The following is an 18,759-nucleotide window of genomic DNA, read 5'->3' as shown; positions in this document are numbered from 1 at the left end:
CTTTGTCATTAAGGGGTTAAAAGGTTGAATTTAACCTTAAAGAAGTTGAGATCTGTGACAGAACCTGAAACAGCTGGAATTATCTAATGAATTCCCAAATCCCCCCCCCCCATACAGAACATTAAGATGGCTGTTCCCATGGTATAAACATAAGATTGTTTTTTTATTACAAGTGTATTGCTTATTTTTACTGTAATCGCCATTCAATTGGTGCAGTGTAGTGGATAAAGGACAGATCTGCTTTCATAAAACAAATGTGAAATGCTGCTCTAAAATATTATAAGTGTTTTGGAAATTAAGGATTTCTTTAGGAGGTTTTACATTACTATTCGGGTGGTAGACAAGTGAGAATAGTCTTCCAGCAGAAATGGTAAAAGATAATACAATGAGGAAATTTAAACATGCATATGGCTACCTTGACTAAAGTATAATTTTTTTTACAGCAGGAAAAAATAGATGGGGCAAATAATCTGCCATTTAATTCTATGTTGTCATGCCTAATTAATATTTACCCAATTTTTTCAGTTTTCTGGCTGACGATTATTGGTACAAAGCCATAGGAGAGTGGAGAAAGAAGACCAGGGCAGGGAAATTATTATTAATATATGTGTTAGTATACTGGGATTGACCTGGAGTCTCCAGGTGAAGCCCTGCTTTCCCGGATCTCTGGGTCAGTTTCTTCTTTCTTTCTTTCTTTCTTTCTTTCTTTCTTTCTTTCTTTCTTTCTTCTAGCAGTGTCTGTCCACGCCCACTCTCACTGGATCCCCTACCACTAAACTCTATCCAAAGCTAGCCCCACCCTACATATGACTAGCCCCGCCCCTTAACAGAGCCATTCACCCAGAAGAGAGAGTACTCTGGGTAGGTTGCTGCGAGTAGTTCCTAGGTTATGCAGTATTTCCCCAAAATGTGGCTTTACTCAGCATTGTTGCATTTTATTTTTTTTTACAGTTCATGAAGCTACGCCAATTTTATGACTATTCTGCCTCTTTAACAAATTCATTTGAAAGGAATTGCTTTGAACTTACTGGTGATACGGCATCAGGTCTTTAACTGTGAATGAATAAGTCCTGCGCACAGTGAATGAATTGTTAAACTGATACTGTTTTTCTTCCATTTTAAAAGGAGAACGGATTGTTACAGTATAGTTGACGATGTCACCGTTGGTCCTGGAAGGAGGGCGCCAGGTCACCAGTATCTCATGGGGCCCTTTAGCTTCCATCTGAGGACCCTCCATGCCAGAAGGCGAAGAGGGGTCGGTTCTAATTCTTGCAGAAGACCTCGAGGTGCTCCCCTGATTGTTACTCGCTTGTACGCTGTAAGTGTATTCCGTTCCAGGTTGAAGTCCCAAATCATAATAATGAGTGTCGGAACCAACATAAATCACAAGGTCATCCCTGCGTAGCTCGTAGCTCCTAATTTCCCCGTTAGGTTTATCTGGAATTTGCCACATTATCTGAACGGAGTCTGCTCCTGTGACTGTAAAGGTGGGGTCCCTCATGCCTGTTGGAGGGGCTTCCATAGTTTTAAAAGTCACAGGCGAGCTAGATGCACACCCTCCATTGGTGCAGGCAAGCAAATTAATATCAAAAAGGGTAAATGGCTCTAGGTTAGATACCACTTTGTATAACCCTTTTCCAGCAAAATGATTCTCATCATCCATTTGAACTATATACTTTGTTATTTCTCCATTCTGTATTAGAGGTGAAGACCAGGTCACGTTGATCGTAGTAGCATTCAGCAAGTCTACATTTGGTGAAGTCACCAATTCTGGTGGTGCTTCTAATGTTTTTATATGAGCGGGAAGGCTGGTGGAGCAGCCCCCGAGTGTACATGCAATTACAGAATAACTATAGTCTGAATAAGCCATGAGATTTCTGTCCGTGTAATTAAATGTCAAGGAATCAAAACTAAAAGGCAGAGCGGTGCTATTCCTTTGTAACCTATAGGACAGTATAATGCCATTTGCTTCCACTGGTCGTGTCCATTGAATATATAATTTGTCGGGACTGTTCTCCACGTGGTATAACTTTGGCGGAAGAAGTTTGCTCGGCGCTGCTTGGCTAGTCTGTGCCAAGATCCAAGAGCTGTTTGTTGATCCTGCAGAGTTCCATGCTCGTATTTTATACTCGTAGCTGGTCCAAGGGCGTAATTCATCATCGATATATCTAAATATGTTACCGCTTGTGTTAAATTCGGTGTGTATAACCTCCCCATCATACATGTTCTTCCTGAGTGGAGAGCAATTTCCCTGCCTGCACCTTTTAATGACATCATAGTGGTTGATTACGCCATTTCTGTGAATTGGGGGTGACCAATTGAGTTTTATGTGGGTTGAATTACATGACTCTATAGCTGGCGGGTGTTGGGATGCAGGGGGAGCTTCTTCTGTTTGGACTGGCTGTGGAAACGTCTGGGTGCAGCCGGCTGCAGTACAGGCTTCCAGTATTAATGTGTAGACCGTGTGTGGTTCAAGCCTTCGGAATAAGAATCGATGAGACAGACCACTATATTCAAGGTTTCCATCGCTATAAATGTTATATGTCTGCAAAATAAGAAACTGCGTTAACATCGAATACATTTATATCACATGTTTGTCTTGGCGCTAATCACTGAGAAATTAACTAGTGCTGTATCTTATTGTATTTTATTGTACACCGGTACACCTGGGATATCGAAGCTACCCCAATAGTCCTTTATCTAAACTTTAAGTGTGATATATACTGTGTCTGATCCTCTATTCTGTTGTATAATATGTTCCAAATGCTGCTTTATGGTTAAAAAAACCCCAAAAACAACCAAAGGTTAAAATGCATTTTATTGCTTCCATCATTGGACTTCTTAGCTTTATAAGCAGACTTCTTTTGCTCCTGGTCTCCCACATGGTCTAAGCTTTGGTGAATAATCCACATTACACCCCAAAAGGATTGCCATAAGCCTTGAAGCCCCCCCATAGAAATGCCAGAACGTCAATATACATTTTCATTTAATAAAAACTCAGGCTGCAACATATGGTCTAAAACCTTCCTGAGCCCAAGGCCCGCAGCGAAGAAAGTAGACAGGGCTGCTGGTAAATTAAGGATGAATGGATACAAATGGAAGGAGCCAACACACTTTTATACATAACCCCCTTACTGTAACTTTCCATACCTTCACAACTCCATTGGGTTTTCTGGGCTCAGACCACTGGATCAATAATGCTCGTCCATTCTCTCTCTTTTCCACGGTCAAGTTGTTCACTCCACTTGGTGGGGCTTCCAATGTCTGTACAAATATCCACGGACTGGAGATTTTACCGGCGTTGTTCAGCGCTTCAACGCATATTTTATATGTTGAAAACGGATTTAGACCAAACACTTTCGTATGATGTGATGACCCCTAAAATAAAAGGCAATGGTATAATATTCGATGACAACATACGGTATACCTAAATATATATAATAATCATTTGGGAATTAGGGTTTAAATATTAACCCTGTAGGAGGTTAATACAACAAAAGTGTTCCCTACAGCCAAACTATATATGGAGGGTTTTTCCAGGACAATTTTTTTATTATTAATTTAAAACTTTAAAGACTTTGACAATTTTTTTCACTCGTTATAATTCATACACATTCATATATATATATATATATATATATATATATATATATAGTGTCATGTGAAGAAGAAAGTACACCCTCTTTGAATTCTATAGTTTTACATATGATGACATAATAACAATCATCTGTTCCTTGGCAGGTCTAAAAATTAGCTAAGTAAAACCTCAGATAAACAACAACACATGACAATATACACCGTGTCATGTGTTGTTGTTCTTCAAAGGAACGGATGATTGTTCCAGCCACCGATCGCACTTATGTTATTTGGCGGCCATTGGTTTTAGAGTAGCAGGTCCTCCAAGGCATCGCCAGACCAGCTCCGCTTGAGAGTCATTTAGTACAACAAACAAGTGAACAACAAAATATAAATATTATCCTATAATCAGTGATTTCTAAAATCCACTGATATCATGTAACTTCCACTGGAACCAGTTACACTTACTATGCCCAATAAAGACAGATAATATTCACCATTCCTATCTATTACATCAAATATTTTTTTTTAATAACTAATATTAATGCGTCCCGCTGATTAATATTTCAGCGGCTCGAGAGGAAAATATGCCAATCTTTAAATATATCTTTATTTTTGAAATATGAAATGTTATCTCATAAAAGATTCAAAATGGTATTGTCCCGCGCGTTGCGGGTGTATAATTCTGTTTGACAAATGATTTGTTTGACGATAAACCGGACAAACACATGGATGATAAATAATGCAAAAAAAAGGTACAGCGACGCGCGATTCTGCTAAGACTACAACATTAGCAATGTAAGCAGGACTGCAAATAGTTTTCACCTTTAACAGATTATATATATATATAAAAAAAATCAGCTGCTCGGGGACTTTTAGAAGTATCTTTTGCCATAAGAAACATGAAAAACATGTGGGCAATAAACCAAAAACATATGTATATTGTCAATAGCAACACCTGTTCAATTACAGTTTATTTCAGTGCGGAGAATTCATTCTAGCCCCCTAGATGGCAATACTATCAAATTCTTTTTGCAACCTGAGTACTTAATGATTAACAACCTTTGTTCCCTCGTCTAACGCACTCAAGGTAGCTATTAAAAACATAACAAAACTGATTTCATTATAGATTCTTTTAATAAACATTTATGGCTTCAGTCTCTTGAAATCTGGAGCCTTTTACATGACAACGGTCCACAAAAAAAAGCGCTGTGTGCTCTGCAACGAGGAATTACACATTGCCGCAGATTCAAAATAATGAAGGTATAGGTGTGGCATACTAAAAAAAAAGAGTTTTAATTTAATGTATATAAAATACATTAAAGAACATTTGGATGGTCTTGGTTTATATTATTACATTATTGTTTTAACCTGTACTGTTAACAACAAGGTTTAGGTGTTCTAACAGATGGGTGAGGCGATTATGATACCCATCACTCCCCTTTAGCACACAAAATGTTTAATTCATTGATCTGTGGCCAAATTTTGAAAAACAAGTATAATAAACTACATGCCCTTCTTCAAATTCCCCTCTCATTGCAGTAGCAGCTTTTGGACACAAGGGGAGCTATATGCATGTTAACCTCTAGTTTGTGATCAGCATCAGTGTTGTTATTGCACTAGACTTCATCAATCACCTCTTAAAGGAGTTTTTCTTCTGCTGGCATTTAAAAGGTTAAGGGCAAATAGAACATGTAAATTAAGGTGTTCCAGGTGCATTATAGGTACAATATATATCATAATCATATTCATAAAATGGAATTACCATATATATATATATATATATATATATATATATATATCTGTTATGGATACAACGGATGGCTACAATCTGACAAATATTTATGTACTCCACTAAATCTTTTTTATTAAAAATCTTTGTTTAGAATTAATTTGCACTCCAGAAAATGTTGCCCCAAAACCATTTATACATTTTTTTTCTCTGTTTGTGAGCCTGCAATGCCTTTATGCAGAACCCTCTTATTAGCAAAACCACAGTTGTTGGATATAGGTGATTCTCCCATTCAGACACACCCGAGGACCACAGTTTGTTGCTTGCCATGGTGGTAGAGAAATGGAACGGCCTCCCAGCATTAATAGTAGCTAATGCAGTGAGTAAATCTAAACATAAATGGTATAGGCATATGGCTCCTGAACCTAAGATGAGACCAAGAACCGAGTAAAGTCTTTAAAGCAAGAATAACATAGGTAGACTAGGTCGGCTAATTATTCTTTTCTGCCGCCAAACATTGCTTGGTAGATGGACTGTAAAAATATAAAGCTATCACAGAGCGGACAATTTTCAAAACTGACCATTTACCCAAAATAGGCTGGCAAAGGGACAACTAAAAACCCAAATGCAGGTGGCTGTTTCCTAAAAATGTGGGGGATCTGATCACCCTACCCGGACACCAGACCATTTGTGGGTAGCGACAATGTATGGGCGCAAGAGTATGGATAAGGGGCAAAGCAGACAGATATATAACAGACACTGAACCCATTAATCCAGACAGAAATCCATATGACTTGGCGCTGTTTTGCTGAATTCTGTGTCCCCGCCGAGGACTTTTTTCGTTAGTCATACGGAGAACAGAAGAGTAACGGTAGAAGAAGTGTGTTAATGACAAAATGAGCGAACCGCGTGGGGAATGGTTTTAGAATGTATATTTTTTCCCTATCACTGATCAAGTGTTGCTCTTCTGTAGTTTCGGTTCTACTTGATTTTTATTAAAACGATTGCTCTGATGCACCTTCAGATTACTCCATCAGCATGAATTGTGGAGGTTATGGTTTTAAAATCCTGCAGAAGCTACTTGAACTGATCACAGTTTGAAGAAGAATCAAACCATTAACTCCAAGACGCTCTTTCCAGTCTTAATTCGCGATGAAAGATAATATAGGTACAGAACCATCGAGGACTCCAACGTTGGCTTGTACATTCTACTTGTTCTGTATTAAATGCCACGGAGTCGAATATTGTCATTCATGTAGCCAAACAATACTAAGAGTGCGACTATATGTGTGTTAAATAATATGTGACCTTTCACTAAAGTGTTTGACACCATTTTCATACTGATAATGTGGTTATTTCCCAGGTGTATACAGCTGTAGAGGCACTCATTGCCCATCTAATAGCGTCAAAAGTGGACAAACAATCTTCTTCTTTCCCGTCTGAATTTGTTTGGCTCTTCTCTCTCCCTCTACTTTTCATTCTCTCTCTCTCTCTCTCTCCCTCTACTTTTCATTCTCTCTCTCTCCCTCTACTTTTCATTCTCTCTCTCTCTCTCTCTCTCTCTCTCTCTCTCTCTCTCTCTCTCTCTCTATCTCCCTCTACTTTTCATTCTCTCTCTCTCTCTCTCTCTCCCTCTACTTTTCATTCTCTCTCTCTCTCTCTCCCTCTAGCCCTCGCCTTCATTCTTTTCCCATGCTCCCTCCTCCTTCTAATTGCCACATGGGGTGAGTTATTCAGATTTTAGTTGTGACTAAAATATTGTCAGACGAGGGTTAAAATCCTTACTTTAGTATTGTACATAAATGTGATTGGAAATTGATTTCATCAGCGATGAGTACATTTCTCCGTTATTTCATATTAATGCTAAAAACCATGGGAAATCTGTAACGTAGCCTTTATTTTAAACAAATACACTGCATTGGCTGGAAGTGGACACTGCATTGAGGGATATGATGGAGCTTGGCCAACGACGGGCATAGAGAAATACAGGAGTGGGTCATTGAAGCCCTTGCCTCTTTTTACTTGATCATTCCTTAGCTTAAACACCTTCTAAGAACTGAACGGCACACCTGGAAATTCTTGGGGTTTCCCCCTTTTCTCCCCGTGTTTCTACTCCATTCTCGGGGTAAGTTGGCAGATTTTCAGTCTGGAGTTGATTCCTTCATATTTCAGAATCCTGAAGACGTTGGAGTGACAGCAGCAAGTAGTCGAGATTCACTCTAACATCCTGTGCTAACACACACAAACACTCACACCACACCTTAACACACACACTCACTCTAACACCCACACGCACTCACTCACACTGTTACCTTAACCTTGCAGAACTGCTGAGCTACCAGCATGGGACCACGTAAGGTTTTGTTAGTTGATCTTGCCGAGTAGCTCAGTTTCACTGGAACCTGGGTGAGTTGCACTCACTGCACCCCCCCCTTAAGCATGCCCCTGGTAAAAATACAGTCTGTAGGGTCTACTCCACTGAGTTTTTCCTCATTGCATGGAGTGAGTTGATGTGAAATACTATTGCAGAGAGAGACTCACGGGCAGACACGTAGGCAGAGAAAAGACACACAGACACAGTCTACGTATTAATCAAATCTTACGTGAAAACAGAGTATTGCTAATATGATTTTCACATTTCATGCATGAAGAAATGCGTAATTAATAGTCAATTATTTCTTGAAATAAACAATCAGTGGGAAGCACTAATTTCTGATTTAGTGTTTCCTTCTATTGAAACAAATCACTGCCAATAAAAAAAGGAGCATAATATTGGAGCGCCCGGGATGCTCGCTGTTATTCTTTTAAGGCTTATGTCTTATATATATATACATGGCGAATCAGCTTCATTCACTGAAACACAAACGCGCACTTTAACGTAAAAGCATATTATTCGGAAAGACACAGTTAGATATTTTGTTTCAATGCTCAGCCTGGACGTGATGAGATCTGCCTCGGGGTGGCTGAGCCAGCATTATCTAATCAATTCCCTATCCTGAAGTTATCACTCCGTCTCACCCACCCATACAAACGCTGTCTAAACCAATCAACAACAATCAGCGACTTCAAAGATAAGAACAATGGGGAGGAATAATCATGCAGACCTTGAAGTAGGAACTTAAGACAATGTTCCATATGATATAGAGTACATATTAGGTGATATTGTTTAGTTAAATATGACCATTGCATAGGTGTATTCATCGTGTATTCGGTAACTACTTAGATACAAAGTAAAGAAGTAGAAGTTACCAATGTTCTAAGCCAAACCTACAAATCTATACATTAAGCAAGCGGCTTTAGTTCTGTATCTTATGGGAGGTGGAAAAACACTTTAACTTATCCGAACCAGCCGAATATCTGTGATAAGAAAAGGGGACACTTTATATGCCTCGTCCAAGGAACGCTGGGCACTTCCCAGGGCCGGCCCCAGGGCCCTGCCTCTCCAACTCATTATAAGAGACAATGAGATGGGCGCAGGGCCGGAAAGGATGGGGGTCGATAGAACCCCCGCAGGTAATGGGTCTCGCCAAACGCCACTCCACCACCCATAGATTAAACCCACTAACCCGGCGCCCGGGTCTGATCTCCAGAGGGCCACCGGACACAAAGATGGGAAAGGGCCTGTTTAGTTTAGACAACATCTCTCGCCAGTACATCTCTAGGTAACGTAAACATTGCAGATATGCTTCTTATGGCACAAATATGAATCAATGTTCAGTGGTACGGCAGAAAAGAGTGAGTATTATATATGAGATTTTAAGGATGACAAATACAAGGCCGTTAAGAAGACCTTTACAACGTTCACAACTACTCAGAGTGGACGACGAGTTGTCGGGTCAAGGGGTTTTTGTTTGTTGGAAACAATCAAAATGAGAATTGATTTGCGAATGCCAATAAGTTTTAGTCTGGAGACCCGCTAGACAAATTGGGCCCAGAAAGAAGACTGCCGAAACTAATCTGATCATTTTTAATCTATTGATCGGAGAACTCAGCAGTTTTCCCATCTTATCAATGACTCCGTCCAAGTAAAAGAGCCGCAAAAAGCAAAACTTAATGGAAAGTAAGCGTATCCCAGTCCTCGAAGTATTTGCATTAAGCTATATAACTACATATGGATAATCTCGGAGATATATCCCTATACCTAAGGTTTTTAAGAGCAAAGAATCCTAGCCGTAAAACCAAATGGTATAGTTAAAATGAAACAATTAAGAAGAATATTAAGACGGTAGATAGATCAGCTATACGACATTATATTCTATGAACATTAATGGAGCCTTTAGCATAACTAATTTCAATCATTAAACCTACCCACTGACTGTAATTATTTTAGAGATATTTTTTGTTGACCCTTTGAGTACTAGGTTTGGACACGTTTTTTATCATGGGTTAATTTTTATAGTTTTGTTTAACTTGGTTCTAGAAGACGGCCATGGAATCTTATTCCTTAATTAGGCAAATAATGTCATAAAAGCCACTTCTCTTTTATTACGGTATTTATGGCATATATATATATATATATATATATATATATATATTAATTGTATATGCAGCCCATGTAGGGGAATCCATCCCCAAAGAAGGGGTCAATTCTGTAATTATTCTGTAATTATGAGAATAAAAAAATATTGTTAGCAAAATGCCCATTTTTACAAGTATGCCAACTTTTTGGCACCTCTGCCACCTCACAGAGTTCCATTTCCCATTATCCTTCTGGTTGAAGTTGTCATCTGTCTATTTTTTTCATTAATAAACAATGGAAATACATGTTTTTAAATAAATTAATTTGATCATGTAATTCTACACTTAGTGCCCAACTGATGCTGAAATTGCAAATATTTACTAGGAAAAAAATTATAAAATTATGAATTAAGAGATGGAAGAGAAACACATAAGCATTTTTTTTTATTATTATTATTTTTATTGATTTACGGTAAGTTTGCTTTTTTGTGACAAGTTCACTTTAAGTTTAAAACCAAACTTTGGACGGCGAATGTGATTGCAGCCATAACTTTGTTAAGTTTATGATGAAAAGCTTTTACCTGAAAAACACAGCCTAATGTCACTAGCATAATGTGGTACTTAATTTGGGATATTATGTCGTAATTTTCGGCTAAGGCTGCTCTTTTTTAAGTAGCTACCAGCTGGAGAAAGTTAAAAAAAAAATGTATTACTGCCCACTCAGCAGCTCCCTTGAGGTCAGTGGGCTTTAGCTGTTAGAAGGTCCTGCGCGTCACACGTACGGCGGGATGGAGCAGTTTTATTTCTCGCAACTGCTTAGAACAGCAAAGGGAAATCGGAAATCTTCTCTCAGCAACAAGCTTATGTGGCCCAAGAGTACGACGTTCTAAAAGGCGACCGTAGCATGATTTAATGGATCGCAACTGTTCGCTGTATCCAAATGTATCTAATTTGTCATGCCGTCGTTCTGTTACACACAAACAGAGTGCTGAACCTTAAAAGAACAATCGTGGTCATTTCTTTTTACTTTGTGCATAACCTCTACTACCATGTCCTGTTGCATTATATTTTACTACCCCAAAAAGACTAAGTTTTAGGGCCTGTTGATGTCTACTGGGGTCTAAGACATAAAACAAAGGACCCATGGTCACCATGCGTATAGATGTGTGTTCCAGGTTGACATCTATTCAAAGATTTGTAGCTACTACTTCTGTTGTTGTCTGCATCTGATTTAAAGTCACACAACAGTGCACATAAAATAAATGATTGTTGTTTCTTCTTTCTTCCTCCTTTCTTTCTTTTTTCTTCCTCCTTTCTTCCCCTTTCTTTCTTCCCTCTTTCTTCCCTCTTTCTTTCTTTCTTTCTTTCTTCCCCTTTTCTTTCTTTCTTTCTTTCTTTCTTTCTTTCTTTCTTTCTTTCTTTCTTTCTTTCTTTCTTTCCTTTCTTTCTTTCTTTCTTTCCCCTTTCTTTCTTCCCTCTTTCTTTCTTTCTTTCCCTTTTCTTTCTTGCTTGCTTTCTTTCTTCCATCTTTCTTTCTCTTTCTTTCTATCTTTCTTTCTTTCTTTCTTCCCCCTTTCTTTCTTTCTTTCTTTCTTTCTTTCTTTCTCCCTTTCTTTCTTTCTTTCTTTCTTTCTCTACCTTCTTTTTCCTCTTCTTTTTCTATCTTCAATGGAGTGGTATTAAAAAAATCAAGTTGCAGCAAAAAAAAATAGTTTTGTGAAATGAATCTATTGGATTGTTTTATTGTTTCAGCCTGGACAAGCCTGTCATGTACAACCTGTGCCCTTGTCTTCCAGTGATATCAGAAGCCCCTCCAGTTCAATTAATGTGTTAATTTATACCATACCTTCACCAGGATGCTCTTTAATAAGCCACTCCGTAAATTAAACTCTCATAAAGCGAGAACGGCAATTACATTAAATTTTAATCCTAATGAGTCTTTCATTTTCGGACACCTTACTCATCAGCGATCTTGGTTCAGAAGATAGACAATGGGTTTTGACACCGCTCAGTGAGATTCCAAACATATTTGGATTGTTCATTGTATGTTGGGTCTAATTATGTTTATGCAGTTTTGACAGTGTTCTTAATGACGCAGTAACAGACTGTAAAGCATGCTGCTGCCAGATACTTTTTTTTTTTTTTTAAATATTTTTAAAACAATGTCCTTCATGTAACAGTAGTTAAGCGTGGCAGAAGGACATCATTAGAGACTTGGTTAAACTGTAATTTACACCATTAGGAAGGCAGGAGCAATTTTTATCGTCTGGCAATTTTCATGCTGAAATATTTGAACCATATGGTTCAATTTGTGTAATAACCTTAATTTCAGCACCCTTCAGATCTGCCTTCATCCTGCACAGAATGGTAAAGTGCGGTTTAGTTAAAAAAAAAGTGTGTGTGGGGGGGCTGTCTATACTTCGAATGGCGAGATTAATAACATATCGCGTCCTGTTTTGGTGAAAGAAATCCAAGAGAAGCCAGATGGTATATTTACAAATAACTGTCAGGGGTCTTGAGCTAATCAATACATTATATATATCTCCTTTTGTTGGTTCTCAAGGGGCATGTGTACAACATCCGGGGGGGGGGCATCCGTCGTGAAAAGAACTCAAATATTGTTGCATTTTCTTTAAAGAGTCAAACAGAGTTCAATTAATTTTTCATGTGCGTTTGATAAGTGTTTCATAATGAGCTATGAGTCTTGACACATCTGGGTTTCGACAATTTGGACAGCCTTGTCTTTCTGTCCCCACTCTATCCGCTTTTGGAAACCAATCTATTAATTAAGCTTGCTGGCATTAAAGTGAAGTTTCAACTTGGCATGAGTAATAACCATTAAAGAAAAAAAAAATATATATATATATACAGTATATATATGCAATGCAGAGCTAATGAGTAAAACAAACTGACACTTGACTTTTTTATTACATGTAATTGCCCCAAATAAAAAAAATAAAAAATAAAAAATTTTAAATGCTGGAAAGGGAAAATGATAAAAACTATAGCTATAAAAACACAAAACAGGTAAACGAAAAAAAATATTCTTTACATGCATTTGCTTTTTTGGTTACTTAAATGGAGACGTTATTAATATGTGGAATTATCAATGTCTGTTAGTTTCACCTTCCTGTTCCATAGGACGTGCCATTGCTGTTATCTGAGTGATAGAAAAAAATGGGAAAATAAAGCTGTGTGTGTTTTTAGCAAAATAGGTGTGCGGAGAAACTACAAAAAAAAATTGTAACCTCCAACTTTAATTTTTGTAGTAGAATTCAGTTTATCCTAAAGTCTTTTTTTTGGTTATGATGGCTGTGCTTGTCGGTTTGTGTAAGCTGGTTCCTCCAGTCCATCACGCTTCTTAAATGATCCTGAGTTTACGAACTCATTGTCTATGACAAAACTTCTCAACTCCGGGCCACAATTGTACCTAATTGTATAGGATTTCTGCGTCTCATATGATCATTGATGACACAGGTCTGAAAGAATAATACTGATTGATCCACCTGCGTTCATCAGAAGAAATACTGAAAAACTGTTGAGGGTGATGTCAAAACTAGTCTCTAGAGAATTGCCGCCCGTCGTTGTCCTTGTTGTACGTGTTGTACGTGTTGTACGTGTTGTACGTGTTAAACCATCCCCTTTCTCCTGTTTGAAGAATTTCTAGCACCTTTTGGGTATAAATCCGGCATGACAGTATACCTGTGATTTGTAAAACACCCCATCCATTATCAAGCCACCACAATACACCTGGCGGCAGTCGGCGGAATGGAGATAAACCCTAGGTGTGATCTGATCTGTACCTAAAAGATGACAGCAGCTTTCTAGAGGACATCTTCCAACAAAAGGACCACCAAGGACTGGACACAGGAATTCACAAACATTCACAAGTATTCCTGGATGGATAGGCGCAGAATACCAGACAATTATAACAAAAAAAAAGTTGAGTGTAGTGAAGTTCATCCATTCCTATTCTCTAAGACAGTTTTACATTAGATACTGCACACTTTATTGATAGATTAATAGAAGATTCTATAGTCCTTGTACACCAGGGGAGAGTGAAAGTTAGCGGAAAAAGAGGACCCTGCTCTCGTGAGCTTACAATCTAATCTGAGAATCTGCCAGTTTAAATGCCAGCTGTATTTTCTAAATAATATGACCACTTGCTCAACGGGAATGGCACGGAGATGACACCTTATTTCACGTTCCACTGAACAGCTATCAAGCGACGACAACTTTCAGCCACAAATGACCTAAACCTGATTTGAACCGGTGACCCCGGGTGAAAGGCTTCCATACTCTCTGACAAACCTCTAAGTCATTTTCTGAATTGTGCCTCTTAATTGTTTGCTTTAGCGGACATTATAACTACGCATGGATGGGCTTGTTTTGACCTAACAGGGTCCAACGTAATTGTTTTTTCAAAATGTTCTTGATTTACTAGGTCCCGGTTTGAAAGGATTCAGATCCAGCGCGGGCTTGGAGTTCGGGGAGGGTCAGGATTTATCCAAGCCTTGTCAAAGGTCAGAAATGTAATATCTAATATTTAGCAATCTCAGCCCTGGTCAATATATAGAGATTTATGGCGGTTCTGGTAGATTTGGCTATTTAATATTTTCAGAGTTGAACTCATTGTCAGCCTGTTAGGAGGAGGTCACAGAAGTTCCTTTTAGCTAATAAAAGACATAACTTTCGCCATCGGTATGAAACCTTCAACAGATTCAGTCTTTTAGAGAAGGTTTAGCGCTAGATTTGATTACTAAGGAAGAATATTTCACGGGTTTTATCATTTAACTCCGAATTACATCTCTAATAGATGGTTTGAAAAAATAGATATTTCGCAGGTGACATAGAACATGACTTCAGATACGCAATTTGGCTCATATTTTTCTACCTGCTATAAGAACATAACCCTCATTAGGTCTTGTGTTCAGTACAGAAACATATAATATGACAGCAGGTAATCATTTGGCCCATCTATAAACCATCTATAAACCTTAATCGGTCCTTAGCCTTGTCTTAATTCCAGGAAAGCCTTATGCCTACCCCATACATATCTAAAATCTGTCCCGGTATTAACCTCTAATACACGCACTAACACTATACACTAATGCTTGCACACTCTAACCACTTCTGCTGGGAGGCTATTTCCCTTATCTAACCACCCTCTCAGTAAATAGATTGACAACAGATAACAACTATTCAGCCCAACTAGTGTGCCAGTTTTTCCTGCTGTAAAGTCTCCAATCCTAATCAGTCCTGGGCCTTGTCTTAGATTCAGGATAACGTTAAGCCTTTATTATTAATAGTGGGGACATAAAAAAAGCCCCTGGCATTCAAATGGTTACATGGTGCATCAAGGATCGGTACCACCAGTTTACCTTGTTAACCATGTCCATGCTTATAGCAGGACTATTTTCCAACTGAATTCATTTTAGCGACAACTTTGCCGACCGGCGCATGTTGAGCGCTGCCCCTGCAGTATGTGGGATGTATAACTGAGTAACTGATTCCCGTCTAGGAAGTTATACCTCCCACCATATTGCAGGGGGCAACATTTGTGCAATTAAGCCATATGGGAAATATATTTATCCTGGAAAAATGGCTGATGTGGGCACAGTATCCTTAGAGCTCCTTCTTCAGATGGTAGAGGAGGAGAAGCAGCTTGAGATGCTTTAATGCTATAATGCATATTAACTATCCATTATGCAGGGTGAGCTCAGCTGTTCTTGCATATATATATATATATATATATATATATATATGTATGCATTATTTGTCGTAGAAACAAAATGTTTCATAGAGCATATAGGCTGTGCAGATTTTTGGAACATATACACATGAAGAATAAGTAGCCCAAGATGAAACATTCTTATTGATAAGCATTCATTTTCCGATTCTCGCATCGCAGTTTTGTAGTAATATTTTCTTAAGCTTCAAGAGCTGACAACTGTTTGGGCCAATCAAATCGGGGAACACAAGAGCGGTTCTCACCCAGCAAGGTAATTACTTTCAAGTAGAAATAATTACTCTATCAATGTTAATGGTTTTTCAGCTTCAATAAAGCACTCACCTGCCGATAATCACTCCTAACCTCGTGCTCTAATGCAATTCCCTCTCTATTAGCAGGTTATAATATAGCTGTTAAAGTGGTCACTTGTCCTGAACAGCTGCTGAATCTCACTTTGGTCGTCTGTGAACCATAAAAAAATTAGTCATCTGTGTATGATTTCCTTGTAACAAGCCCTTGAAGTGCAAGCAATGTGATCTCTTGGCATGAACGGGGCGCTCACAAAGTAACCGGCTTGTTTGTGCCGACGGTTGCTTCAAGATGCTGAAGCTGTATGGTCACCAATGGCTGTTGTAGAGGGCTCGCTCCACCTGATGTATCGGTTTGTCTTAGTCTTGTCATACCCCTTGAATATATGAATTGTATTAAGCGCTGCGTATATTGTTGGCGCTATATATATAAAACATAATAAAAATAATAATAATAATAATAATGACCACTCTCACAATCCATAACTCACATTATCGGCCTTCATGGTCCATCACTGATGTAATCTGAAGTGCATGGCAGATGTCAGACCAGAGATTGTCTTTTTTCTCTGTGCAAGAAGCTATTTTTTATTGTGAGTGCTTTGAAATTGAGATGCCCCTAATATTTTTCAACTGTTGTGTACAAAAAATGGACGGAGTCAAATCAATTCAAGAGAACATGGAGTCTTTAGTTGAAGTTGATACCTCTTATTGGGCCATCACAGAAAAAGTTGCAAATTTACACAAGCATTGAGAAAGAAATATTCCGCAGCTTCAACTTGTTGAACAGCAACATGATTTCAGTCCAGTACTTGCTACAATGTAACTATATGCAGAATACACCCTAGCAATGTCTAATGCATCATGCAGTTAAAAACAGAACGGCGAAGAAAGAGTACTTGCATTCTTTAAAAATTAAAAAGAAATAAATGAAGCCACTCAATAATAGGAAAGCATTCTCGATGGGAGTGCTTTCTGCGCATGCACACAGGAGGTCTCATTAGACCCCTCCCAGCATGACGTTCGCTGAGCCACAGCTGAAGCTGACTGGTGGTAAATATATCACATGGCATGGACAGAAAGTATAGTCTTACCCAACCCAGTACACTGGTTATATGGAGCAATTCTGAAACTTGATTAGTTCCTCGAAGTTGTAGGAAGCAATATAAGTTTAACCCTTAACATCCGACCATATGGAATAGAGGTCCTGAGGTTACAGTTGTTGCATTTAGACAAAGTTGGAAAGGAATTTTCAAGCATTCCTGGAAGTACAATTTGCTGAATGATAATTTTGCACATAAAAAAGAATATTATTTTATGTTGCAGGCATGTTGCAAAGATTGGCTATTGTCACTATAAAAAGATAACATTCTAGCTTTATATAAAAAAAATATCCAATATTAGAGCAAGTAAATGGGACAGAAATTGAGAATTGTTATCTGTCTAATGTATATTTGGAAGTGATCCCTGGCCTGGATGTGCTTCTCATTAATCCGCTACACTCTGTGGATTTTCAGATATTTCTCAGGGGGATTCACACTTTATAACTATACATTAAGTTCTTGGCACCTTATTATAGACTCAATATATAATATTAGAAACCAAAGATGAGCTGTTTAACGCTATGAGCCCCAGAGCTACTCTGTTAAGGGGCAGTCAGTTGTTTCAAATTAAAAAAAGGCGCTCGGCTAAGCCCCCTATTTAATGATCTAAGCATGGTCTGTGTAGCGGGATAACAAACAGAAGCACGACCGGGCATCGCTGCATCCAATTATGTTTATCTACCATTCGCAGGGCTGTTATTATGTAATTGCCTATGTATTGGCACATCTTTGACAAGCCTCAACACCAACAGAGCCAGAAGCATCCGTGAACAACTCCAGACCTGAATTTCAAACACTCAGCCTTTTGCCAGCTGGTTTGATCATTCAAATACTCTTGTGACCCTGATATAATGTGTCAAGAACTTTATCCCTATTGTAGCCAGAGACAGCCTTCTATAAAACACCCTTCCCATGGGCATTAGTCTGCAGGTGAATGCTAGATGAACCAACAAGGAGCGAACCTGCCTCAGTTGAATCTCCACTGCCCTTAATATATGACAAAGTGTCCAGCTTTGCATGTGGCAGGCGAAAAAAACATTGCATCTGTGTCTATTTCCATGGAATGACAGCTTATCAAGGCTTCTCAGCCTTGTCTCTGGCCACCGAGACACCAAGACGCCCACAATCCTCACTCCTCGCAGCACCCACAAACTGAAAATTGTCCAGGTAGTGCAAAACACTACAAGGCCCATCCTCTGAGACACTACCCATTCAAGAAAGGTGGCAAAAACCTAAAAATAATAACATGACATGGAGAAACCCATTGGCAGACACATAGCATACTAGTAAGCTCCCTTAAACTAAATGCCTAACAAGTAAAAGCAGTAAATAGAGGGACGTCTCTTTGTAAGATTTAGCCACCCGGACCAGCTCCAAAGCTCTGTCAAAAGATGCATACCGAACTCTACTCGTTATCAATACCATCATTAACAGAAGGCACGGCTGGGTATGATAGATGATAATAAACCAGAATTTTCCTTCCTTCTTTAGGACCAGGCCCAGCGGGAATACCCTAAGATTAGGGAAGGGCATATGACTGAAAGGCCTGCTATAACTTTCACCTGCAACTTTTGAGTTACTAACTTTTCATTTAACAAAACCGAACGTAAATTGCCAGCAAATAACTCATCAGAAGGCATGAACGGTATTCCAAAACCCCCAGGAAAAAACTGTCCTCAAGCAATGGAACATCACACCTATTGCAGTACCGCGCGAGCAGCGGGCTCATCCTTACTGCTCTTACCAGCGTCCTTGGCTCTCTGTGAATACTTCTTCAATGCACTGTTTTCAATGGGTTTAGGGACCGCCCATTGTCCTTAAGGGGTTAAATTAAGGTGCGTGCCCAAGGTG

The 18,759-nt window shown here is 38.8% G+C and overlaps 1 protein-coding gene across 1 annotated transcript in view; it reads right to left on the bottom strand.

Annotated features, from left to right (window-relative positions):
• Positions 1 to 18,759, bottom strand: part of USH2A (usherin) — a 266,301-nt gene that overhangs the window by 24,487 nt on the left and 223,055 nt on the right. The window contains exons 62-63 of the mRNA XM_053459159.1: positions 3,151 to 3,378; positions 1,029 to 2,545 (exon numbers count right to left, since the gene is read on the bottom strand). Of these exons, the coding sequence (XP_053315134.1) occupies positions 1,029 to 2,545; positions 3,151 to 3,378 (1,745 nt within the window). The remainder of the gene's footprint in view (positions 1 to 1,028; positions 2,546 to 3,150; positions 3,379 to 18,759) is intronic.

This window comes from Spea bombifrons, chromosome 3, assembly GCF_027358695.1.
Source record: "Spea bombifrons isolate aSpeBom1 chromosome 3, aSpeBom1.2.pri, whole genome shotgun sequence".
NCBI classification, from domain to species: Eukaryota; Metazoa; Chordata; class Amphibia; order Anura; family Pelobatidae; genus Spea; species Spea bombifrons.
The sequence above is the reverse complement of the archived record's forward strand: the minus strand, read 5'-3'. Positions and strand labels throughout refer to the sequence as shown.